The sequence below is a fragment of the Momordica charantia genome (genome assembly GCF_013281855.1).
Source record: "Momordica charantia cultivar OHB3-1 chromosome 6 unlocalized genomic scaffold, Mcharantia_2.0 BLBB01000006.1, whole genome shotgun sequence".
Taxonomy (NCBI): domain Eukaryota; kingdom Viridiplantae; phylum Streptophyta; class Magnoliopsida; order Cucurbitales; family Cucurbitaceae; genus Momordica; species Momordica charantia.
In genome coordinates, this window is record NW_028275164.1 from 23,099,953 (window position 1) to 23,124,840 (window position 24,888).

At 35.3% G+C, this 24,888-nt stretch overlaps 3 protein-coding genes across 3 annotated transcripts; 2 read left to right on the plus strand and 1 right to left on the minus strand.

The window, feature by feature from the left end:
* The first annotated feature begins 1,649 nt into the window (after positions 1 to 1,649).
* Positions 1,650 to 11,982, plus strand: LOC111021980 (Tryptophan RNA-binding attenuator protein-like protein). The gene is made up of 10 exons (XM_022299126.2): positions 1,650 to 1,875; positions 8,736 to 8,795; positions 8,926 to 8,965; positions 9,641 to 9,819; positions 9,926 to 9,964; positions 10,198 to 10,284; positions 10,410 to 10,470; positions 10,976 to 11,100; positions 11,543 to 11,634; positions 11,717 to 11,982. The coding sequence occupies exons 1-10, from the start codon at positions 1,828 to 1,830 to the stop codon at positions 11,829 to 11,831; spliced, it is 846 nt and encodes a 281-aa protein (XP_022154818.1). The 5' UTR covers positions 1,650 to 1,827; the 3' UTR covers positions 11,832 to 11,982.
* Positions 11,983 to 15,605: 3,623 nt separating this feature from the next.
* LOC148210972 (3-isopropylmalate dehydratase small subunit 1-like) lies at positions 15,606 to 16,738 on the minus strand. Its single transcript, XM_088126160.1, has one exon. The coding sequence runs from the start codon at positions 16,662 to 16,664 to the stop codon at positions 15,900 to 15,902; it is 765 nt and encodes a 254-aa protein (XP_087982286.1). The 5' UTR covers positions 16,665 to 16,738; the 3' UTR covers positions 15,606 to 15,899.
* Positions 16,739 to 23,103: 6,365 nt separating this feature from the next.
* LOC111021992 (large ribosomal subunit protein eL15y) lies at positions 23,104 to 24,888 on the plus strand. Its single transcript, XM_022299139.2, has 4 exons — positions 23,104 to 23,242; positions 23,493 to 23,659; positions 24,119 to 24,316; positions 24,441 to 24,888. Exons 1-4 carry the CDS (start codon positions 23,239 to 23,241, stop codon positions 24,684 to 24,686), a joined length of 615 nt encoding a protein of 204 aa, XP_022154831.1. The 5' UTR covers positions 23,104 to 23,238; the 3' UTR covers positions 24,687 to 24,888.

Below are 24,888 nucleotides of genomic sequence, written 5' to 3' on the forward strand. Positions count from 1 at the left end.
TTGAAATTTTATTATTAATTATTATTAATGAAAATAATTAAGCTGTTTCATAAATTAAACAACAACTTTTTACCTATTCTATTTTTTTAGATTCCTTGTTCTCCTAAAAAAAACTTTTTATATTCCATGCAAGGTTGATATTTATTATTTTTAATTTTTAATTAATTTATTATTTACAATTATTTTTTCTATGACATTTTTGTAAATTTATAAATTAAAAAAGATTATAATAATCTAAAAATATTTTTTCAATATCTAATAAATATGCTAAATTTCTCATGAAATTTGAAGCTATAAAACATTTGAGTTACCAAATTAAAATTAAAATATGCACAAGAATTTTAAATAAAATAACATAATAATATTAATTATAACAAATATTAACAAATGCAAACAAAAAAAATATAATAATATAGCAATTATAAAATAACAAAAACAAAACAATAGTAACAGAATTTAAAAAAATTAAATACTAAAGCAATACACACAACCTTGAAAATAGATTGGTCTTGTTAGACAAACGTTATTATTTAATTTCATCAAACTAAAATTATAATCACACAAACTTACAAATCAAGATACATGTACGATATATAAATTTCATTTCAACTTGAGCGTATCAGATACGTCTTGAGTTGCTTTCAAGATTAAAGAGATTTTGAAAACAAGAAAATAAGAAAGAACAAAAAATAATGACAAAATGTAGCTTCAGTATGGTGAAAAATGATGGAAGAAAATGTATATTTATATAGATATAAGATGAAAAAGTTATAAATCTTTTGAAATTCTACCACTTTTGAAATTTTATCAGTGAAAATAATTAAGCTTTCATAAATTAAATAACAACTTTTTACATATCCCAACATTTTGGATTCAATTTAATTGCTATGGTTGATAATTAAGTAAATATTTATTATTCATAATTAATTAATTTATTTGTCTACCATTAATTTTCTATAGCATGTTTATAAATTGAAGGAAAGGTATAATAGTCTACAAATATTTTTCAAACATTATTCCTTTTTAATATATTAATATTAATATTAATATAGTATAGATTTAGATATATAAAACTTTTTTAAATAATGCTTTATCTTAAATTTATTCCAAACTTTGGAGCAGTACTGGTTGATTGGTTGATATATATTTGGAATAAGTTTAAAATACAACATTATTAAAAAAAATCCTATAGATATATCTTCCCTTTTTATTACATTTGAGAAGTCCGTCATGGGCCGGCCCATCAGATTATGTGGAGGAGGCCGAAACTGGCCTTTCATGTCAACGACGTCGTATAGTAGACCGAAATGTTTCCCATACGGCTACGTGACACGCCGACACCGGCGTTTGCTTTCGTGTCATCCAACACGTAGGAGACCACACTTAAACCAATAACTAATCGCCACGTCATTACAGTATTCCACGTGGACTCCACCATTGAAACTTATATGCCAGCAAGAATCCGAACCAATAAACAAAACTTAAACCCGAAATTTGTCCGTCAATTGACACATAAGCCATCACGAGACCGCGTTTATTTGCAAAATTCCACGACCATTAATAAGTGCAGGCAAGGTTAGTTTAGTAATTACGATTCTCCTTATTTCGCCCAAAAAATTATTCGAAATAAAAAATAAAATTAAGATCATGGCCTGATTGTGATTGGGGATACACCATACAATCCAAGAGCTCTGTTTCAAATTCTCTGTGAATTTTCGTTTCGTGATTGCCACTCGGGCGCGTCAATGGTGGCGTAGATTTTTGTAGAGTTCAGCAATTTGTTTTCAATTCGATTTCTGGTAATTTAGAACCGACTGTTTCTCAGATATGGCTGCTCCGTTCTTCTCGACGCCGTTTCAACCTTATGTTTACCAGGTGCTCTCTCCTTCTTGCTTCCTCTTTTGACTGTTAATAATTTTAAGTCGATTTTGGATCCTGCTTGGTTTCTGGAAAATTCAGGAAGAAGAAATAGAAATGTTGATTATATGCTTTCTTTCTCAGTTTAGCTTGCTTTTCCTCATCGTCATTTTTTCTTTTTTGATTAAGGGTTTTTCTTGCTTTTTAGTCTCATTGGTCTTGAACTCTTGGCGTTTTTTTCTTCAATAAATCATAAATTCGTGGTTTCTTAATTTCGTGATTCCATTGGGTATTGGGAACCGCTTTTGAGTTATGTTCTTGCCCGACTTGTTCCCACAGACCAAATGTTAGATACGTTGATTTCAAGTACCAAACTTTTTCTGGAATGTACAAATTGCTGAATTATTCTTCCACTTCTTGATTATTAGTCACTAGTGTCTTAGTTGTCTAATTTATTTTTTTTTAGAAGGCAACACAACGAATTCAGAAGACGAGTTGATCACTGCAGTGTGTGCTTGAGGTGCATGAGTTTAGATTCAATTCTTTAAAATGTAGTTCAAGGTATCACAACGATGCATTCACTGTATTAGGATATAACTAATCTAGTGTATGATTAGTTAGTTAGTTTCTTATTATAGTTAGTTATTTGGTTCTGTTAAGTTGTGTATATAAAGGACCATGTAATCATTTTGATTCAATAAGAGAATTTATACATTATTCTCTTCTCCTAAGTCTAATATGGTATCAGAGATAATTTAGAATCTCTCTCTAAATTTTACGCGCGCACTAGCTGCAATTTCACCACTTCAATCATGAATCCGATTTCCGATGAACCTCCCTTGGTGGATCCTCCACCACCGTCACTGCCGCTTTCGACTGGATCTCCGGCATCTTCTACATCTCCGGCGGGTGTTGATTCTCCTCTCAGTTCATATTACCTCCATCATACGGATAATACGGGATTGGTTCTTGTTACTCAGTTACTCACTGAAGACAATTACATATCATGGAGCCGATCGATGCTGATTGCCTTATCGGTGAAGAACAAATTAGGTTTCATTGAGGGATCTATTACTCGACCAACTGGTGAATTACTTCCGGCTTGGATCCACAACGACCACGTTGTCATTGCTTGGATCCTCAACTCCGTCTCCAAAAAAATCTCTTCGAGCATTTTATTCTCTGAGTCTACTTGAGATATTTGGATTGATCTAAAAGAACATTTTGAGAAAAGTAATGGCTTGTGGATCTTCCAATTGAAGCGAGATCTTGCCACTCTCTCGCAAAACCAACAGTCTGTGAGTCTTTACTTTACCAAACTCAAAACAGTATGGGACGAATTGAGCCAGTATCGTCCCTCTTGTTCCTGTTCTTGTTCGTGTGGTGGCGCCAAATCGGCCACAAACTTTCTACAATGCGAGTACTTGATGAATTTCCTCATGGGACTAAATGAGTCCTATGCGAATATTCATGCTCAGCTGCCGTTGATTAACAAAGCTTTTTCTCTTGTTAATCAAGAAGAGCCACAACGATCCCTTGGTGTTTCGTCCGTTGCTGCTCAGGCTCCTTCTATTGCCCTAGCTGTGCAACATTCATCCGGCAATAGCAAGAATGCGCCAAAACCTCATTCAACCTCCAAGAACAGAAAGGAACGTCCATTTTGCACACATTGTGGTCTGCTTGGCCACACATTGATAAGTGCTACACGCTCCACGGGTATCCCCCGGATATCGCACTTCTAATCAGAAGCCTTCTTCATCAGCCTCTATTGCTGCTTCTCAACCTCAGGCTTTGGAGTCTCAAGCTAGTTCTGATGTTGTCAATCAGTGCCACCAAATTCTTCAACTTTTGAAATCCCAATTCGGTAATGCAAAAGCATCCCCTACATCAACTACCTCTGATCCTGCTTCCACTTCATATAGGTACTGCTGGTTGTTCTTCCTTACCATTTACAGACTTGTGGATTCTTGACTCTGGTGCATCTGTGCACATTTGTTGCAGACGGTCAAAATTCATGAATTTCTCATCGATTCCACCAGTTCTACCTGACAAGTCTCGGTTTATGGTTAATTTAAGTGGCACTGTTAGACTTTCTAATGGATTATTCTTGCATAATGTTCTTTACATTCCAAAGTTCTGTTTCAAACTTATATCCATTAGCACTTTGGCTTAGGACATGCCTCAGTTGACAATTGAATTTGCTAATGGTTCTTGTCTTCTTTAGGACAAGTCCACTTTGAGGACGATTGGCAAGGGTAGTCTACACAATGACCTTTACATTCTTGGGGATTCGTCCTTTTTTACTTTTGGACAATCTCCTATTACTGTTTGTCACTCTTCTCTTGCTAAAGTTTCATTTACTACATGGCATAACAAGGGACCTCCTTCATTTAAGCGGATGCATGCTTTGAATCATGTTCTTCTTATTGATGTCCATCTGTGTAAGGATCATGTGTGTCCCATATGTCCCCTGGCAAAACAAAAGCGTTTGTCTTTTGAGTCACACAATAATAAAGCTGCCAATTGTTTTGATGTGATTCATGCTGACATTTGGGGTCCATTTGCACATTCTACTCACCATGGCTACAAATATTTCCTCACTCTTGTTGATGATTGTAGTAGATTTACATGGATCTTTTTATTGAGGCATAAATCTGATGTTCTGTCTGTTGTACCCCGTCTCTTTGCATATGTTGAAACTCAGTTTAATGCTTGCATCAAAGTTTTACGATCAGACAATGCCCCTGAACTATTGTTTAAAGAATTTTTTTCATTCAAAGGGGGTTATACATCAGTTGTCATGTGTGGCACGTCCGGAAAAAAATTCAGTTGTTGAGAGAAAACACCAACGCATACTGACTGTAGCTCGAGCTGTTTATTTTCAGTCGAGAGTACCTATTGATTTTTTGGGGGAATGTGTATTGATAACAGTCTATTTGATCAATCATACCCCCTCTCCATCTCTTTCTTGGTCAACACCATATCAGTCTTTATATGGACATGCCCTGATGCCCCTGCCCCTGACTATTCTGTGCTTAGGGTCTTTGGTGCATTATGCTATGCTTCTACATTAACTCATAATCGTACCAAGTTTGATCCAAGAGCTTCTAAGGCTGTTTTTGTTGGTTATCCGGCTGGTGTAAAAGGGTATTGCCTCTATGATATTCAACAGAAAAAGTTTTTCATCTCATGTTGGACATTTTTCTATTTCATGAGGAGCCTTCATCCACTACTACTTTTGATCCATTTCCAAACATAGTTTTACCTATGCCTTTTGATACAGCAGCTGATTCTCAGTCTCCATCATCAGCCACTCTGCCTTTGTCAGATGATGATTTACCTTCTACTGGAGGTTCTGTTTCAACTGCACCTGTTAAGGCCACACCTACTGCAGATGATTCTACTGCAGATCTTCATAGTTCATCCTATTTTGGTTGATATTCCAGTTCCAGTGGTTCGTCGGTCTACCAGAATTTCTCAACCTCCCTCGTATCTCAGGGACTATCACTGTGCACTTTTAAATGGTGATTCTTTGCCTCATTTGAGTACTAAGCATTCTTTGCCTCATTTGAGTACTAAGCATTCTTTGCATCAATATGTGTCTTATTCCAGTCTATCACCATCATATTTCTCCTTGTCCACGGCCATATCTGCTCATGATGAGCCTCAATTCTACCATCAGGCAGTTTGTCATCCTCATTGGAGAGAGGCTATGGCAGCTGAACTTGGTGCAATGGAAGTTAATAAGACTTGAGAATTGGTTGTACATGGATTTACAAGGTGAAGCATTGTATGGATGGCACTATTGAAAGGTATAAAGCCCGTTTGGTTGCCAAGGGCTACACTCAACGTGAAGGATTGGATTTTCTTGAAACCTTTTCACCAGTGGCTAAGTTGGTAACTGTGAAGGTTCTTCTCACCATTGGCGTCTCTAAGAATTGGCCTCTTATTCAACTAGACGTGAATAATGCTTTTCTCAATCGAGATCTCTTTGAGGAAGTCTATATGGACCTACCTCTCGGGTATAAGCCACATGGTATTGTTCTTAGTAAGGGGGAGAGGTTAGTTTGCCGTCTTTATAAATCCATATATGGACTCAAACAAGCTTCACGTCAATGGTTCACCAAATTTTATGATGCTCTTTTGTCCTTGGGATTTTTCCAGTCCAAAGTTGATTCCTCATTGTTGATCCGTGGCAATTATTCTTCATTTGTAGCCCTTTTGGTCTATGTAGATGACATCATAATTACCGAGGCTTCACTTGCTTTAGTTGATGAATTGAAATCTCTTATTCATCAACATTTTAAACTTAAAAGACTTAGGATCTTTAAAGTTCTTTCTCGGACTTGAACTAGCACAGACTTCTACTGGGATATCTCTTTCCCAACGTCATACACATTAACTTTGTTGGAAGATGCAGGGTTGCTTGGTTGCTGGTCAGTTTCTGTACCTATGGGTCCTAATCTCAGATTGCAGGCCGCTTCATATGTTGATCTTCTTGTTGATCCTGCCTTATATAGGTAGCTTATTGGTAAACTTTTGTATATGACAATCTCACGGCCTGACATAACCTTTGCAGTCCACAAACTTAGTCAGTTTGTCTCACGTCCGGGTTAAAAGCATCTTGCTGCTGTGTACCATCTCTTGCGCTATTTGAAGAAGGCCCCTGGTTGTGGCATTTTACTATCTACCTCTGATTCCTTCCAACTGAAAGCCTTTTCAGATGTGGATTGGGGATCATGTGTTGATACTCGAAGATCTACCACCGGCTTCTGTGTATTTTTGGGCAGTTCCATGGTTTCATGGAAAGCTAAGAAGCAATCCACCATCTCCCGGTCTTCAGCTAAAGCAGAGTATCGAGCCTTAGCAGCCACCACATAAGAGATTATATGGTTGATTAGTCTTTTGACTGAATTACAGATCTCTTTTGTGCCTCCAACTCTTCTTTTCTGTGATAATGATGCAGCTATTCACATGGCTTCTAATTCCAGCTTTCATGAGCACACAAAACACATTGATCTTGACTGCCATTTTGTTCGGGAAAAGCTTCTTGATGGTTCCATTCGGCTAATGTGTATACGCTCTTCTCTGCAATTGGCTGATGCTTTCACCAAGCCTTTGTCTGCTACTGTTCTTGAAAGTTGTATGTCGAAGATGGGTTTGATTGATATTTTTGCTCCATCTTGAGGGGGAGTATTAGAATATAACTAATCTAGTGTATGATTAGTTAGTTAGTTTCTTATTATAGTTAGTTATTTGGTTTTGTTAGTTAGTTAGTTTCTTATAGTTAGTTATTTGGTTTTGTTAAGTTGTGTATATAAAGGACCATGCAATCATTTTGATTCAATAAGAGAATTTATACATTATTCTCTTCTCCTAAGTCTAATACACTGGGTCATGGAGTGAGCAGGTATGGTAGATAGGTTTGAGGTATGATAACTATATGATGGTACCAAATGGGCCTTTTTACCTCAGAAACTAGCTCAAGAGGCAAGACTTTCGAGCATTTACAAATCCAAATCAAACGCGATGTACAACCAATGTGGTATAACCCAACAATCTCTCCTAGTCCTCACATATTAGTCCTTGGATTGGATCTCACCATCTAACTTATCTCCCGAAGGCTGTAGACTGTCAGATAAAGTTGTTATAGTCTAGCTATAATACCTCATCCGTGCCAAATGGGTCTTGCCCACTCCAATAGCTAGTTTTAAGAGGCCAGGCTGTACATTACACTTATTATTTAATCGAAATGGCATAATCCAACATTGTGAATATTTAGTCTAGTCGTCAATTTAAAAACAAAAAACGAAAAGAAAATTGTAGACATTGGCCAATGACAGCTATTACAATATTGAATATTATTTGGTGATATGGCAACAAATCTTAAAAGAAGTGATACAATTACAGGTTGGGGTTGATGACAGGCCAATAACCACTCTAAGTCGGCTTAGCAGTCCTAGAGACAAGCTGTAAGCTCATAATCTTTTTAGGTCATGACTCAAACCATGCTAGTTACCCACCTAGATATTAAATGTTTTACAAATTTTCTAATGTCATATGTTCCAAAGTTGGACAGTTATCCCATAGGATTTATTGGAGTGTGTATAAGCTAGCTGGGACACTCATGATAGTCCAAATTACACTAGTAACAATAATATTAACAGCCGAGGTCAATGAAATTTGAAATTTCCAAATTGTCACGTGAGTCATACAAAGGTAATAGGAAAGTTTCTGAAATTGTAGTATGCTTGTAATGAGAGAGAATAGATCTTATATTGTTTCAATGGAAATAGAAGTTCTTACTTTTGAAAAAGATGAAAAGCAAGGTCAGAAATACTCCTGTGAAAATGAAAGGGTGTAGGGGCCCCTGCGAGATGATGGGATTAGGATTGTGAAAATGAGTATAACCTTACTCCTGGAGCATTGCACTGCATAGCTCTTTACCTTTATTTTGTGCTCTCTAGAATCTTTAAGTGATAAAATATTTCTGTTGGATAGGGAAAGTAAGTATGAACTTATCTCTAAAGTGATTCCTCTGCAAGGCTGTTGATGATTCGATTGCATGGATATCTTATTTTGTACTCTCTTGATATCTTTGGGAGATACTATTTTGAGATATTTGGGAGAGAAAATATTGCTGGAGAACATATTAGATGCCATCCTATTTAAAGCAGAAAAATATGAATGGCTTAGAATAGAATTTATCTCCCGCATAATGTAGAGATCACCTTGAACAGATTTTTTCAAACTATAATATTAAGACATTTTAATTAAATTTTAATAGTACTCATGAAGTTTTATTGAATTGCACTCTAGTGTATGATCTTGATTACTATTGTTTTACTAACGGTAGTTTGTTCTATATCATATTGTAGAGCCCACAAGATGCAATGATACCTTTTCAAATTTTGGGTGGTGAAGCCCAAGTAGTACAGGTATATTATATTATGATTATTATATGTCATATAGTGGAACCATGGTTAACTATTCATCTATACTTCCATATTTATTGTGTTTCTTCAAGTACTGCATCTCTTTATTTTCTTGTGCATCTTTCATTGGCAGATAATGCTGAAGCCGCAGGAGAAGGTTATTGCAAGGCCCGGTAAGCAGTGTAATTGAGCTTTTAGAATATTATACAGAACATTTGTTAATGATTTGTTAATACACAATGGCACTAGATATACAGAACATTGCCAACTTGATGATTTGCTAATGCTCTTTATTTGCTGTTTCAACTATACTTATTATTAATGTTGTTAAAGTTGAATAAACTGCCACTCAACCCGTTTATTATTAATGTTGTTAAAGTTGAATAAACCACCACTCAACCCAAAAGCTTAAACTGATATATTGGGTAAATTTAATTCATATGTGAATATCTTAACAATCTTCCTCCCTCACTTGTGGACTTGAAAAATTACAACAAGACCCAACAAATGGAAATCATAATAAATGGGGAAGAAATAACAATGCAAGAGGTTCGAACACAGGACCTTCTACTCTGATACCATGTTAAGGCTGAATAAACTATCACTCAATCCGAAAGCTTAAGTGGATGGGTTGAGTAAATTTAGTTCATATATGATATCTTAACAAATGTTTATGCGAAACTTGGTTTCAATTATAGAGTTGAAAATTTTCCTTGTTTCAAAAAGTTGGAACGGAGGTTTCCTTATAGTTGAGACAATTGGTAATCTTTTAACTTAATTATAGAGAGGTCCCTAGTTTCTTTGTTACCTATTAATTGTATATGAAACTGATACACTTATTCTTGCAGGCTCTATGTGCTTCATGTCTGGGTCTATTGAGATGGAAAATGTTTATCTCCCTGAAAATGAAGTGGGTGTTTGGCATTGGCTATTTGGCAAGAGTGTCAGTAGCATTGTACTTCGTAATTCTGGTACAAGTGATGGATACGTTGGGATTGCTGCACCTTCTCTTGCTAGGATTCTTCCGGTTTGTGCTTTGTTGAAAAAATCTCACATTAGCTGATTTTAGTTCCAATTTAGAACATTCCAAGTTTCTCTTTGATGTCATATATGTTTATACAATTATGTTGCAGATTGATATGGCAATGTTTGGTGGACAGCTTCTATGCCAGGTAGGGAATATTGTTCTCTTTGTTGTTCTGCTTAGTAGTTTCTCTGTGTTATTTTACTTAATAAATGATTTACCACTGTCCCCCTTCCCCTCCGCTTGTTTGAAAGAGACCAACATCTATATGTTTTAACAGTTAACACATTGGAATTTTAGTTGTCTACAATTCAGTTATTCAATTTGTCTTCTGGGATCCATTGCCTGATAATCTTCGCTTCATTTCTTCTTGATACGTAGCCAGATGCATTCCTTTGCTCTGTTAATGATGTGAAGGTTAACAACACAGTTGATCCCAGAGTACGCAATGTGATAACAGGTGTGGAGGTGAGTTGATTTATTATTTCTTATTGGCTAAACTCCTGCATGCATCTCTGCTTTCCGGTATTAATTTTATGCCTTTCCATAGTTATTTATTTTTTTCCCTCTTCCTACTCTTGATGTTATTTTAGGGGTTTCTTAGACAGAAGTTATCAGGCCAAGGACTTGCCTTTATTCTTGGGGGTGGATCGGGTATGTGCTTCTCACTTCACATTTTATTTAGCAAATTCTCCGAAGGACCTGCTTGCATCTGTTATGCAATCATGAAAAGAAGCCTGAATTTCTATTTTTTTTTATATGACCTGTTGGCTAGAGCATCCCAAATGTTCATTTTTTTATTAAGATCTATTTCCATTCTGATTATGGTGTCAAACACGACTGCCACCTTAAATTGTGCAAAGTCAGATGGAGTAATCTTCTGTAATATTAATTAAATCTCTGAAGTTTGTCCTTTCCTCGGAGATCTATGGTTCATAGTTTACCAGCTATGATATATACAATGGCAAGAAGGGAAAGGGAGATCACATTATCTATATTGATATATTTATTTTGATCTTCAAGATACAACGGACTTTATGCTTCAGCCTTTAGACAATTCAAAATACGCATTTTTATTTGAAGAAAAAACTTTTCATTCCTTCACAAATAATTTATGATATATGTCAGCTAATTATGAAAACTTTTCGGTTTCTGCTAGTTGTACAGAAAAATCTGGAGGTGGGTGAAGTACTATCCGTGGATATCTCCTGCATCGTGGCTTTGACCACCACTATTGATGTCCAAATCAAATACAATGGTCCTGTTAGAAGAGCAGTATTTGGAGTAAGAGTTCTCTATGTTTATTGCGTTTGCTTTTGGCTTTCTATATCTTCTCTTCGTTGGCCGTGCAATAAATTGGATTTCTGGGGCTCTTATATACGCAAAAGCCAGATCTTGCTACTAGAAAGACATTATATGTTATGCTTTTTTCAGATTATGACGATAGAGCCATGCTTTCTGTAATTTTAGTCCCTCTTTATACTCCGCGCCGCCAGTTGGGATGTGTCTAATAGTACTCATTGGCTCGACTAGGGTCGATATCTTGTTCTCCTTTCTTTCACCTTCTTTCATTTTTTTTTCCTTTAAGAAAAATAAAAAAAATAGAACCTTATGGCTATAAAGATGGAAATTTAGTACAACAATTTCAGCTCTCATTTTTAAGCCTCAAGTAGACCTTTAACACATTTGTCACTTTTTAAGGGCATCTCATGGTCGTTATTTGCAGGGTGACAATTTAGTGACAGCCACATTAACAGGACCAGGCATGGTCTTCATCCAGAGTTTGCCGTTTCAACGACTTTCTCAGCGTATTGCAAGGTAATTACTGTCAGAATTGGTTGGAGCTGTGGGTTTCTCATCTTGCTTTGAATTTATTGTAAAAAGTATCTCAATCTTGCAGGGCCGTTACATCCCCAAACATGAGGGAAAACCCAAAGTTTTTCGTTCAACTTGCACTTTTCTTTTTTCTGGCTTATGTTGTGATTGTATCTTCAATAATCTTGACAGATGTATGATTTTTAGATCTTAGATCTCCCAGGGAGATTAGCTAGGCCGAAATTGGGATAACTAATATAAACTTTTAGTTCTGATTTGGATAACTTTTTCTTTATTGTTAAATATTGGATTTTATTTTATTTATTGAAGTTGTGCAGATAATTTTTCCCAGGTTGAATGGGAGTTATGTCAAAATTTATAACTTGGGATTTACATCATCATGTATGCAGTGAATTTGTTTTACTTTTATCAGGTGAAATATGCAGGAAGTGCGAGAAGTTGTCTAGAATAGAATTTCAAAAACTGAAATTTCAACCTATAAAATTCCATCTTGAGTTCAATTTCTCCACTTATACTTGTGCTTAATAAAATAAAATAATTAAGGGAAAAATAATGTTTTGGTTTATGAAATTTGAAGTGTGTCTATTTGATTTTTAACTTTTAGTGCTGTATGAGATATGATTCTAAATAGTCATTAAGCAATTGACCGTACTGATGTTAAAATGGTGTGGCAGTTAAATTATAGATTTTATTTTGTTGATTTCATAAATATATTAATTTAATGTTTTTTTAATGACACTTTTTTTTTTGAATTATCTATTCAATTTCCTTCCACCTTCTTCTACCTCCCCTCCTCCGGTGAAGCTATCACGTCAGTAGTCGTCTCTTTCATCACCTACCACCATTGCCAATCTTCGATGACGAACTTCACCAACCATAGATAACAAAAGAGAGAGGGAGTGCTCCCTCCTTCCCTCATTTCAGATCTGGAAAGATGGAGAGAGGGGAAGTTCTCCCTTGTTCCAAGAGCTTCCTTCTCTCTGACAGGCAAATAGTGGAGAAAGGGAGAGCGCGTCAAATGATGTGAGACTTATTAATATTAAAGAATTATTCGTAAAGACAAAATAGTATAATACTCTCATAGTAACCAACATTTTTCCAAGATTTCACAACCATCCTTTTTGTCGATCAATCATTGAACTTAACTTTAACTCAGCTTCATATTACATCGATATTATTTGTGTTCGTGTGGAGAATAATAAATAATCCTTAGATACTTAATGATCGGCACCCATTTCCATGTCGACCATCAATAAAAGCTGGACAACTTTTTTTAATTTTTTGAAAAAATAAAAAAGATATTTCTTTTCCTACATCTCTCCCACTTGTAAAAAATTTAAAAGTGATTAGCACCTAAATATTTTTTGAGAAGGACAAAGCTTGATCATCATCCAATACCAAAGCTTAACAAGGGGAAGTATTGTGCACTTTAATAATGATGTAGCACCTTGAATTTCTGTATTTATAGTGTCTACTTACATAACTTGCTAAGGGTAGGAGATTATGGAGGTCACTCTCCCACCTCCATGGAAGGGTATGTCCATCCGAGCAAAATTACCACCCATCAAACCTCTTGTCTCATCCCTCCCGACTCTTTAGAGAGAAGCGCCCACACTCTTGCTCGTCTCATGAATTGTCGAGTCCCAGGAGCCCAAGTATCATATAAGCCCCCAAGAGCTTTGAATACTAAAGGAAAAGCACATATACTTGGACAAAATTAAGTGAATACCTAAAATGGTAGTCATTTTTTATTTGATTGATAAGCATATAAAGCCGAAGAGATTTTTGCCATTTGCATTGAGCTCAAATTTCATTCTTGCATGCGTGCTCCTCCATAAGCACACAATAAAATAACAAGTAAAAATTGATTGGAAGCATACTGGATTAAACGGGGCATAGTACTTTTACTTAATCCGTAGGTTACACCTTTCACAGAATAAAAAATTAAAGCATCTAAGATTACATTAACCGGGGATACACAATAGAAGGAATTTTTTTTATTCTTAAAGTGTGATTAACCTACCTTACAAACATTGCTAGTTAATACGAATAATGTTCACGAATAATGTTCACTGTTATGTATGACATGACCGATAGGTGATATAGGATATTAAATTTTCGTCGACAACAAATAATATTGACTGATCCACGTAGCATGGTCAGTGGGTGATAAGATATTAAATTTCCATTGACATGTCAACATTTTCACATTTCTATAGCAATATAAAAGAAATAGTCAAAATATAAAAATATCAACCTAATATCACTGTGGACATAATTTTAAAACTTATTTTAAAAAAAATATGAAATTTGTAATGCTTATTTGACGATTTAAATATACGAATTTTTCATTTTTATAATTTTTCAAGAAATATCTATTAACATCATTTATGATATTTCCATAAAATTAAAACCTCGACATCGCTGTTCGGGGTGTCTCTGCTTGGGCAAAATTGCTCTCATTTTATTGATAATCAGAGAATTGCATTGACTTGAGCGTTGCTATTTGCTTCTTGCTAGGCAGCCCCAAAAACCCGATAGAATAAGGCATCTAAAATTGCACAAGAAACAAGTACCACCCAGCTCAAGATTGGCAGCAGTGAGCTTCTTACAAAAATTTTCACTAGCTAATCTTCCTGATTATCATTTAAAGAATGAACCTAACGCATTACTAGAAGAATAAAAATCAAGAGGACAAAATCAAGTATAAAAACTCACAACAGAGTAAAACAAAACTGCTAAAACAGATGATTTTAGGTGAGGCAAAGGATGTTATATTCACGACAGAGTATAGATCTTGGCAGAAGTGGACTCCAGAACCAGTTATTCTATCCAATAACGATTCAATAACACCCGATAGAATAGAATCAACGGCTAAAAACTGCATTAGTGGTGTCACTGAAAATTCACATTTCAGGCTTAGGGTGAAGAACGTTTACTCTAGGAAGAGGAGACGTGCTAGTACAATAGAGGAAAGGAAAACGACCTTACTTGAACAGGATTTGTTCTATAGGTTGTACAACTGTGTCCTCGAATTCTAAGGAGAAAAAGGAAGAAAACCACTGTAAATGGACCACTATATGGTAGAAAAGGGTAGTGTGGATATTTTGTATAAGGTATATACACCTTAGGTAGTGAGGTAGAGGGGTATCTTTTGGCTATTTTGTCTGGAACTATTTGGGAGAGATCCGAAAGCTCTCTAATTCTCCCTCGGCCCTTGTAATGCCTTCTGATTATAAATAACAGAAATGTATTTCTATAGATAGGAAGCTAAACAGCACTATATGAGCCACAAGTAGTTGATCAAGGCACTAGTTTATCTCTCATATCATACATGACCTAGAGACAGAGCAATGTCAGCAAGAGCAAGCTCAGAAGGGAAAGAAAAATGAAACCAGAAAGCTCATTTTCAGAAACTCTAGTGGTCAAAAAGCAAAACTATCCAATATAGCAAAACCCAAAGCTAATAAAAGTCCTAGGTACATTGGCAATACCATAATCCATAATTGGTTAGAAAATCTTAAAATTATCTTTTGCATGCTGTAGCCTAAAGGTATGTGCACATATTCATATAAAGACATGAACAAGATAACTTCAGACTCGGTCTTAAATTTAATTAGAAAGATTCATTAACATTGAAGCACCTAAAAGTCAAAAATAAAAGCACTCCACATACTTGGGCATGCAGACATAGTCCACATTCATTTTGGGAGTGGATGAGATCCTAAATATATTAGCATAACATCTTCATTGATGGGTGGAATATAAAAGCAAAACTACACAGGCATAAGCAAAAAATAGACGATATCATACCATTGTAGAAATACGGAGATGCCCGTTGTACCATTCAACATCTAGTCCCCACACAACAGGAACAGAACCCATGAGTTTTCCACAAAGAAGCACGAGATCAAAACTCATAAAGACAAGCAAATATTGAAAAATGTAACATCTTAAAATCAAACTTCGCAGCAATGGCAATTAAATGCTTTCATAATCCCTTCTGCAACAGATGGAGGCAACATCTAGAGAAGCTAAAACTACAATACAAGACTCATCTCAGACTTTAATTCCAAGGGTAAGTATTTTCGGTTCCTAGATTATATGATGGATCAGTTGAGTCTGTATTATTGATTCATTAATAAACTTTAGCAAGACAGTCACTTCTATAGCAAGCAAAGAAATTACTCTCAAGAAACGAAACAACAATTTCTTCCCACGACCCCCAAAACTCAGAAAATTCAACTTCACTGCGCTGGAATCATACCCGTCTTTCTGGCGTACGCGAAAATCCCACCGGCCTCGATGACGGGACCTGCATCCCCGATTGGCTTGAGCTTGTATTCTTTCCCCGTCGTATGGTTGATCAAGCGGCTTTCTGCGAGCTCGATCGTCAGCACGTCGCCGGTCTTACATTCATCGCAGATCCTAATTTCAGATTCTAATGGATAAATCTCTCCGGTCGCCACCGAGTTCCTGAAGAAAATACGCGCATAAGACTCAGCAACCACAGCCACCGCGCCCGACGCTCCCAAGGCAACCGGCGCGTGCTCCCGCGACGAGCCGCAGCCGAAGTTGTCGCCGGCAATAATGATGGAATACTTTGTCTTCGTCTCGTCAGGGTCCACGAATCGAGTGGAATAAGAGGAAGGAAGGCCAATTAGGGCGTAAGATCCGAGTTTCTCGTATTCGCTGGGGTTTGAGGGGACCAAGGTCAGGTACTCGGCCGGAATAATCTGGTCGGTGTCGATATTGTCTCCGACAACATAGCAGCGGCCGTGAAATGCGGTGGTTGAAGGAGCGGCGGAGGAAGGTGAAGCGGTTGCTCGCGGGGTGATTATTGCAGCACGCGACGGCGCGTGGGAGACGCCGGCAGATAGATTGTAGACGGAATCGCAGTGGAAAGTGGGGAATTTGATGGTTTGCGGAGGAGGAAGAAGAGAAATGGAGAGCGGAGATCTGCGAGTGGAAGTGGCGATAGGGCTTTGAGACAGGAACAGTGAAGCCGCCATGATCGTTTGTGGCCAAGGAAATGTGAAGTAATGGGAGACTCCTTGTGGCTTTTGGTATCTGTGTTGTAATTTAAGGAGTAAAAGACCACGATGAAAATACAATTTATATTGCTTAAATTATTATTTTATACTTTTTAGTCTCTGTGTTTTTATTTATTTTATGAAATTTTCAAATTTCTAAATCATTAACATAAAAAAATACAAAAAGCAAGAGTCCAACCAAGAAAGTCGAAGTTATGACTTATAAGCAGGGTTCAAAATCTCGTTGGACATGTCGATATCGACATAGGGGGGAAAAGTCAATTTTCCCCACATGTCGTCGACATGTCGAAATGTCGACAAAATGTCAACATGTCGACTCAAATGTCTATATGTCTTTTTTTTCGTCTTCTTCTTTAAGGCTATTTTATTTTCATCATCTTCTTACTACGTCACTGCCGTCTATAATTTCTCACAACCTCGATGATTGTAATCTTGCAATCTTAGTCTGTTCAAAGAAACATTCGAATTTCAATACTGTATAAAGTATAACTAATAAGATTTGGAATTTACTTTATTGATAATTTATAATCCAATCTAGTCATTACTAACACAATTGAACAATATATGTAAAATATTGACATATATAAATATTGAAATAATCTTATAATTTTTAAATAATAAAATATTATTATATACAAATAGTGGTGAAGTAGAATAGGCAACTTAATTAAGATCTAGTGCATATATTGATAACTTTGATATAAACTACAATAGTTCTCCTCAGTCATCCTAGATTGAAAGTTTTGAAGGTAGTTGCTCAAATGAGTAGAATATGAAGCACATATAGATCTCATTGGTAGATAATTTGGATGAATGACACAATCACGAGGTTGAAGTATTTGAAAATTGTGTAAATTTGATTGGAAAGTTGGATTGATGATTGATTTGAAAATGTGTTTGAAAAATATGTAAATTCAAATTTGAAAAGAGAAGTAGGTAAAAAGTAACATGTACGAGTTAATTAGAATTTAGAAATGTGTTTGGAAACCAAGTCGGTAATTATCTCATTTCTAAATAAATCCTATTATGAAAAACACTAAAGAAGTAGTCAAAAGTTTACAATTAAAGTTTACTTTACATATTCAAATAATTTCCATCAATATTCATTAAAGGAAAAAAAAATTATGATATTTCCATCGACATTGACATTTTCATAAGTGAAATGGTCATACTCTTACATTTAATGGTTAAAGGTGATCAATTATAGGCTAATTAAGCTACCATTCAAGTTTTATTTGCTAATTTAAAAAATTTCCATCAATTTCCACAATTTCCATTATCTTTCTCGAAATATCCATCGACATCGACATTTTGAACCTTGGTTATAATTAAAATGCTACATCTATTGAGTCAAAGACTAATCTTATAAATAATATGGTATTCGTTAACATATAATATAATTAATATTTTATTTTATCTTTTCAAAAAAATCAAAATGGGAGGGTTCGAACACCCGAGGGTGCATTCTCTCTCCTATTTATTACTCTTATATGATTATTTACTTTCTTTTTTTATTTATTTCTTATTTACATGTTTCATTTCTCTCATTTAACTTTTATTTGATAATTTTTCTTTCTTCATTTTGTTACCTTTTTTTCCTCTTTCATTTGTTTTTTCTTTTTTTTATATCTTAATTATTTTTTTTTATTATTGAAAACAACATCTTTATTTATTCAAAAGGCTACTATGAATAAAATTGACAAAACTATTACAAAGTGTGTCTGTTGTTCCAAATACACAAACACGACAAAAGCAAGACTTTCCAACAATTTTAGTACAACAAACATTCAAATTTATGACTTTTTGATGGAGTATATATTATCTTAACCAATAAGTTACGGTAAGTTTACATTTGATATTTTTTACTTTTTTTTATTAATGTAACTATTATTTCATTTTTTCTCTCTCTTCAAACCAATAAAATTTGTATTTTAGTAGTTTATATCTTATTCTCTATTGTCATTTGTAGATTTCTAAAATAAGAAAGAATGTTTGTTATTTTATTTTGTTATCTTCATTTTGTTTGTAATTTTATTTTCAAATAATTTAATAATTATTTTTAATTATATTTTATTTGTTACCTATTTTTATATGTTGTTTTTTATTTGTAACTTTCTTTAAAATAAAAACAAAAATTTAAAAAGTAGATACTTCACAATACTTAAAAAGTCATATAAAAAAAACTAAAAATGTAAATACAACATATTTTATTACCCAACTTTTTTTTATATAAGTATAAATATCGAATAATAAAATATGATTAATTAATTTACATATATTAAAAAATATGTCATGAACTTATTTGAAAATTCCATTTTATTGAATTAAAAATGAAAAAAATTAAACGTAACATATCCAGAGATTTATTTCTTCATGTGGGGATGAATGCATTAAAATATTTTATGCATTAAAAAAATGAAAATCATAATATGGTTATTCCTCAAGCAATTCTAGGTATAATGAAAATGATGATGGAAGATGCAAGAAAGGAGAGCGCAATAACAAAGAGAAGAACGGGTCTTACAAGAAGATGACAACATGTTTGACTTAGCTGAACAAGAAAGACAAGTTGGAGAGAAAGGAAATGCTAAAGGAAGATGACGAAATAATTTTGCCAACATTATGCAACCTAGAAGATTGAGTAAATGAAAATAGATATGTTAGAGTTAAACTCAAAATTCCACCCTTTAGTGAAATAGCAGACCTGAAGGCTTACTTGCAACAGGAAAGGAATATAGAACATGTGTTTGATTGCTATACATATAGTGATAATAAGAAGATGAGACTTGTCCGAGGAGGATCCATTAGAAACTTTGGAAAGAACTCAAAGAAGTCATGAGAAAGTGGTATGCTCCAAAACATTATAAAAAAGATTTGCAAACTAAATTGCAAGTTTTAAGGCAAGGAACAAAAAGTGTTGCTGAGTATTATTAAGAGATGGATACTTTAATGGAAAAAGCACAAATTCGAGAAGAAGATGAAGACACCATGTCTAGATTTCTTGGAGGTTTGAATCTGGAAATTGCTCATCTGGTCAATACAAATCCACCACCTTACTTGGAAGATATGTATTACTATGCTATCAATATTGATGATCAATTAAGAAAATAAAAGGAGCATTCCAAAAGGTATACATCTAAAACTAATACATATTCGAATTCTAATATATGGAACAAGGTTGTTTTTGTAAATAGGAATGAATTCATGCAACCAAAAGGGAAGTTTGGTTCTGCCACAAGAGTTGAGACCGAGAGCTCTAATAATAAAAAGAATGGAGCTTCAAAGGAGGTAAAGGAGAAGACTAATTATGTTCAATGTTGGAAGTGCAAGGAGTTTGGACACATGAGCAAAGAATGTGTCAATAAATGACACAAAAGAGTCATGGTGATAAGAAATGACATACTTGAGTCAAATGATTTTGTGAGAAACATGATACACAATTTGAGGAAGAATCTAAAGCATGTGACGATGAATTTATTGAAGAAGATAGCATAGATTCTGATGTTGATGAAAGTGAGTTGAAAGAAAATAGAGAAAGAGGAGAAGAGTTAAGAGAAAGAAACGCATGCAAAGGTCTGCACAACACTGTTTTACGAATCAAGCTCGAACCCGGTCCCCGACTCGACCTGAACTCAAGAGTGGACTTGCACAAGAGGGTAAACACTTTGACGCTCAAGTCAGTATAGGTCGGACTCAGTATTTAGCTCAATGTGAGATTCGATATCTGAGCGTGAAATGAGGCCCTCTATTTATAGGTGGTGGATCCGACAGTACTCACGACCGGCGGTTACATGTTTTTTTCCTCATGTCGGATCTGTCGGATTCCGAGCAGATCGAACCCCAATCAGGTCGAACTTCGGCATGTATACTTAGCCTTTTTCCAATGGGCGAATCCGACCTCCTCGGCAGGTTCGAGGTGGACCTGGGATATTTTAATCCTTCAACACCAATAAGCGTCCTCCACGTGTCCAAGGTATTTTTACCCCCAAACAAAATGCAAAGGAAAAAGAAGAGGAAAAGTACGAGGTCCATATAAGCCAAATTTTATAGCATTGTTGCATAAGGACCCTTACTTTCAAGCTAATGTATTTTATCCTAGTGCTTGTACTTTTTTAAGATTTTTGCAGGAAGTTTCAACTCTTCAATTCAAGTGTGGTCGAATACAAGTAACAAAGGAGCTATGATGGAGCCAACAAGAGTTATCCTATCATCTTCCCTTGATCTTAATATTTTATTACAAGGTAAGTATCCAATAGATCTTGATTCTAAAGATATTAACTTGTTCCCTTGTTGTGTAGGTAACCATAGGCAAGCGAAACCTGAGGCAAAAGAGATTAGGGAAAACTACTTGTTGAATAAATCTTCTTAACAATTCATGGCCGAGAACACGAAATGTTATGTTGGAAAATTAAAATGCAAGCAACCAAGTGGAGAAAAAAGAAATCTCATAACTATGTCAACAAACCAAGTAATTGAGTTTGGAAGCACTTTTGAAAAGAATGAAGAGTTTGTCCAAGTCCAAACCAAAGAAAACCAAAAAGATCAATATTACATAACGACTTCAACGTTGCACTTCAAAGAATTCAACAAGTTGTGCAGACTTAAGAGCTAAAAGACGGAAATGCAATAACAATTTTCCATAAGAAAGATGTGACATGTCCATGGAAGAAAATCATAAAACACCCACAAGGTAAGGGCTTATTGTTGGATTAACTTAATTTGTTTTGATGTAGGAAATGAAGACCTTGATTCGAGGACAAATCCTTTTAAAGAAAGGAGGGATGATACAAATCCATTTGTGACTAATTACATGTATAAAATGAGCAATTACTAGAAGAAAGGCAAGAAAGATTTAAGAGACTTTCACACTACATATTCAAAAGCTAGGTAATGCACAAGAATCAACAAAGAGTTTTGAGTCCAAAATTATTTACAATGTTACTTCAATGAGTCAAGAAGATTATGGAGTAACAATGTCATGAGAAAAGTTGTCTATTTTGAGAGATGACACGGTCGACGAAAAAAGTGTGCAAATTGTGAACATGTGCCTTTGCATATTGCACCTTTTGGGAGTTTGTGAAGTCAAAACATGCATATATTTTTTGATCTGCAATTAGGCTTCTAGATCGATGTGCAATTAAGTTCTAATTTTCATCTCTTATTTTCTTCAATTTGTATTTAATACATTTTGGAAGACTTTTGGTCTCTGAACGTCCATTGGCCTTTTTAAAGGCTTGTTATGAATCTCTTGATATGAGATTATTCAGATTTAGAGATTTAACAAATGAAATCGAGAACTTTTGTTCCTTAACACATTTGGTGTTGTTTTTTTTTTCAAATCTTGCTTTAGGTTTAATGTTAAGCCGATTCATTGGATTAGTCCCGATCAAACTAATTCTGAAGTGAGTCGTCTTAGGATCTAGGAGTGATCATCTTAGATTTTAGGTTTGATCTAAGAGTGATTCATCTTTCTAACCCTACTCTTTGTTGGAATCATTCGGTAAGTTAATTGTTTTTGTGAATGTTTGCAAGGATCCTCTAGCTTTGTAAACCCAAACAACCTTCGCGTTTATAAAAAAATGTTATGCTAAAATTAGTGGCGGATACATAAATTTTGTTAAAGAGGGGGTTTATACTAATTTAGCAAGTAAGTAATTCCAAAAAATCATAAATGAAATGAACTATAGTTTAATACATATATATTGTCCTCTACAAGTTTTGATACATTACAATCATAATCTAGAATTCTAGTTCTTTAGATCAGGATATGCTGATAATTATAACCAATAAAAAAAATTATCTATGTGTAACCACAATGTATAAATTGGAAAAAAAAATATTAGTATTGAAATTGCTAGCAACACATAGGGGGGCTTGGGAGCACGGTCACCAATGTGCCAAGGTATATTTTGTTTACTTATAATAGATTTTTACCCATTAATTATATAACTTATGAAGTTTAGATGGGCTTGAGTCCGTAGGCCTATAATAAATCTGTCCTGACTAAAATTATGATAGAAATAAATAAGATAAAAACAAGATTGAATAGATTAAAACGATAGTTTTTTAAAAGTACCAGGACCAAAATAAACACTTCAAAAATACATAGACTAAAATAAAAGAAAGTTGAAAGTACAGAGACCAAAATGAACATTTTAAAAACTACGGAGACCAAAATAGTATTTAAACATAAATAAAATAAAGTTATAATTCATAATTCTAAAATAAAAATACATATTTACAAATATTTTAGAAAAACAAGCTTTGACGTCTGGGCTGCATGAACAAAAGGATGGCTGAATACGGCGAGCAATGTGGGCTGGGCTCATATATAAAGCGAAGCCCAATTAGATCGAAAGACTTGGCCCAAGATACGTGCCATGCGAGTGATGGATAAAACGGCGTCGTTAAAAGAGCGTAATGGACGGTCCAGATCCACAATAAGCGATAAATCGGTCTCTATATAAACTAGGGTTCTCCGAGAAAAAACCCTAGTTGGTGACTCCTCCCTGCAACTTCTCTTTCCGATCCAATGGGTACTCTCTCTCTCTCTCTCTCTCTCTCTCTAGGTTTCCTTCATCACACTCAAACGCTTCTCTTTTTTCGTTTCACGTTTCCGAATCGATTTTCCTCTGTCTGTCTTCTCTCCCGTTCATAGAGTTTGAAGTATCTTTTACTTTTTTGTTTATGGAGAAGTTTAGATTGTTGTACGTATTTTCTTTGATGAAATCATAAGCGTTCTTCATTTTTCTGATGAATGTGTGTTTCATATGTTTCCGAAAACAGGGGCGTACAAGTACGTGTCGGAGCTATGGAGGAAGAAGCAATCCGATGTGATGAGGTTCTTACAGAGGGTGAGATGCTGGGAGTATCGCCAACATCCATCCATTGTTCGCGTCACCCATCCCACTCGCCCCGATAAGGCTCGTCGGCTCGGTTACAAGGCCAAGCAGGTAACAAATCTTATACTATTCTGAGATTTATACAAATCTTTCTGGTTTAAGTTTGATTTTTCAATTTTCTCGTACTCTTTGGTGTTGTTTAAGTTTGGTTACTGTTTCTGTTGCATTACACTGGCGAGTAGCATTAAGTTTGTTAGGCGCTGGTTTAGCGGTATGCTGATGCGCTTACTTCACTCTTTGTGGATTTTGCGTATAATGATTGGATATTTCCGTAGAGTTCCATTGTATTTTCTTGGTGTGTCTTTGGCTACCTTTGATGGTTTTCTTCTCCCCTATTTGTAATATTTTGATTGGTTTTCAAATGTTTAGTTTTTAGTATTGTACTGTTTGATTGCTACGGATTGAAATTCTTGATTCAAGTAGCATCTTTCAGTTTCTTTTGTATGGTGGACATCATTTGATTTTCAGCCTTGTGCTGTAGGAGGATAACTTGAGGGATTGGTTGTGCAGGGTTACGTGGTTTACAGAGTCCGTGTTAGACGTGGTGGCAGGAAGAGGCCTGTTCCCAAGGGTATCGTGTATGGAAAGCCAACAAACCAGGGTGTTACCCAGTTGAAGTTCCAGCGTAGCAAGAGATCAGTTGCTGAAGAACGAGCCGGAAGAAAGTTGGGTGGTCTGCGGGTCCTCAACTCATACTGGATCAACGAGGTCTTCGATTTCTACTTTCTCTAGTTAACCATAGTTGAGGAGTACCCGATTGCTCCATCTTTAGAATTGATTTAATATCCTTGCATATCTATCCTGTCTCTCTGACTTCTTGAAATTGAAACAGGATTCAACTTACAAGTACTATGAGGTGATCTTGGTCGATGTTGCACATAATGCTGTTCGCAATGACCCGAGAATCAACTGGATCTGCAATCCAGTCCACAAGCATAGGGAGCTCAGGGGGCTTACATCCGCTGGCAAGAAATACAGGGGACTGCGTGGAAAGGGACACTTGCACCACAAGGCCAGGCCTTCTCGCAGGGCTACCTGGAAGAGGAACAACACTCTCTCCCTTCGTCGTTACCGTTGATTTGGGTGATGTTTCTCCCTGTTTTGGTATCATTATTATCTGCATTCTGTTTGGAGAATTTAGTGCAAGATACTACTACCCTCTAGAGTTTTTTGAACTTCATATTTTACCTTGAGAATTGTCAGGATTTTCTAAACCTCATATTTTACCTTGAGAATTGTCAGGATTTTCTAAACCGAGTGATAATTTTTGTTTATTTGCA

Bases quoted from the DNA above. Each gene is read 5' to 3' on its own strand.
- LOC111021980 (XM_022299126.2), top strand. From the start codon at position 1,828: ATGGCTGCTCCGTTCTTCTCGACGCCGTTTCAACCTTATGTTTACCAG. The intron at 8,796-8,925 runs GTATATTATATT...TTTCATTGGCAG, and splicing joins GTGAAGCCCAAGTAGTACAG to ATAATGCTGAAGCCGCAGGA. The intron at 9,820-9,925 runs GTTTGTGCTTTG...ATTATGTTGCAG, and splicing joins CTCTTGCTAGGATTCTTCCG to ATTGATATGGCAATGTTTGG.
- LOC111021992 (XM_022299139.2), top strand. The intron at 23,660-24,118 runs GTAACAAATCTT...TTGGTTGTGCAG, and splicing joins TCGGTTACAAGGCCAAGCAG to GGTTACGTGGTTTACAGAGT. The intron at 24,317-24,440 runs GTCTTCGATTTC...AAATTGAAACAG, and splicing joins ACTCATACTGGATCAACGAG to GATTCAACTTACAAGTACTA.
- LOC148210972 (XM_088126160.1), bottom strand. From the start codon at position 16,664: ATGGCGGCTTCACTGTTCCTGTCTCAAAGCCCTATCGCCACTTCCACT.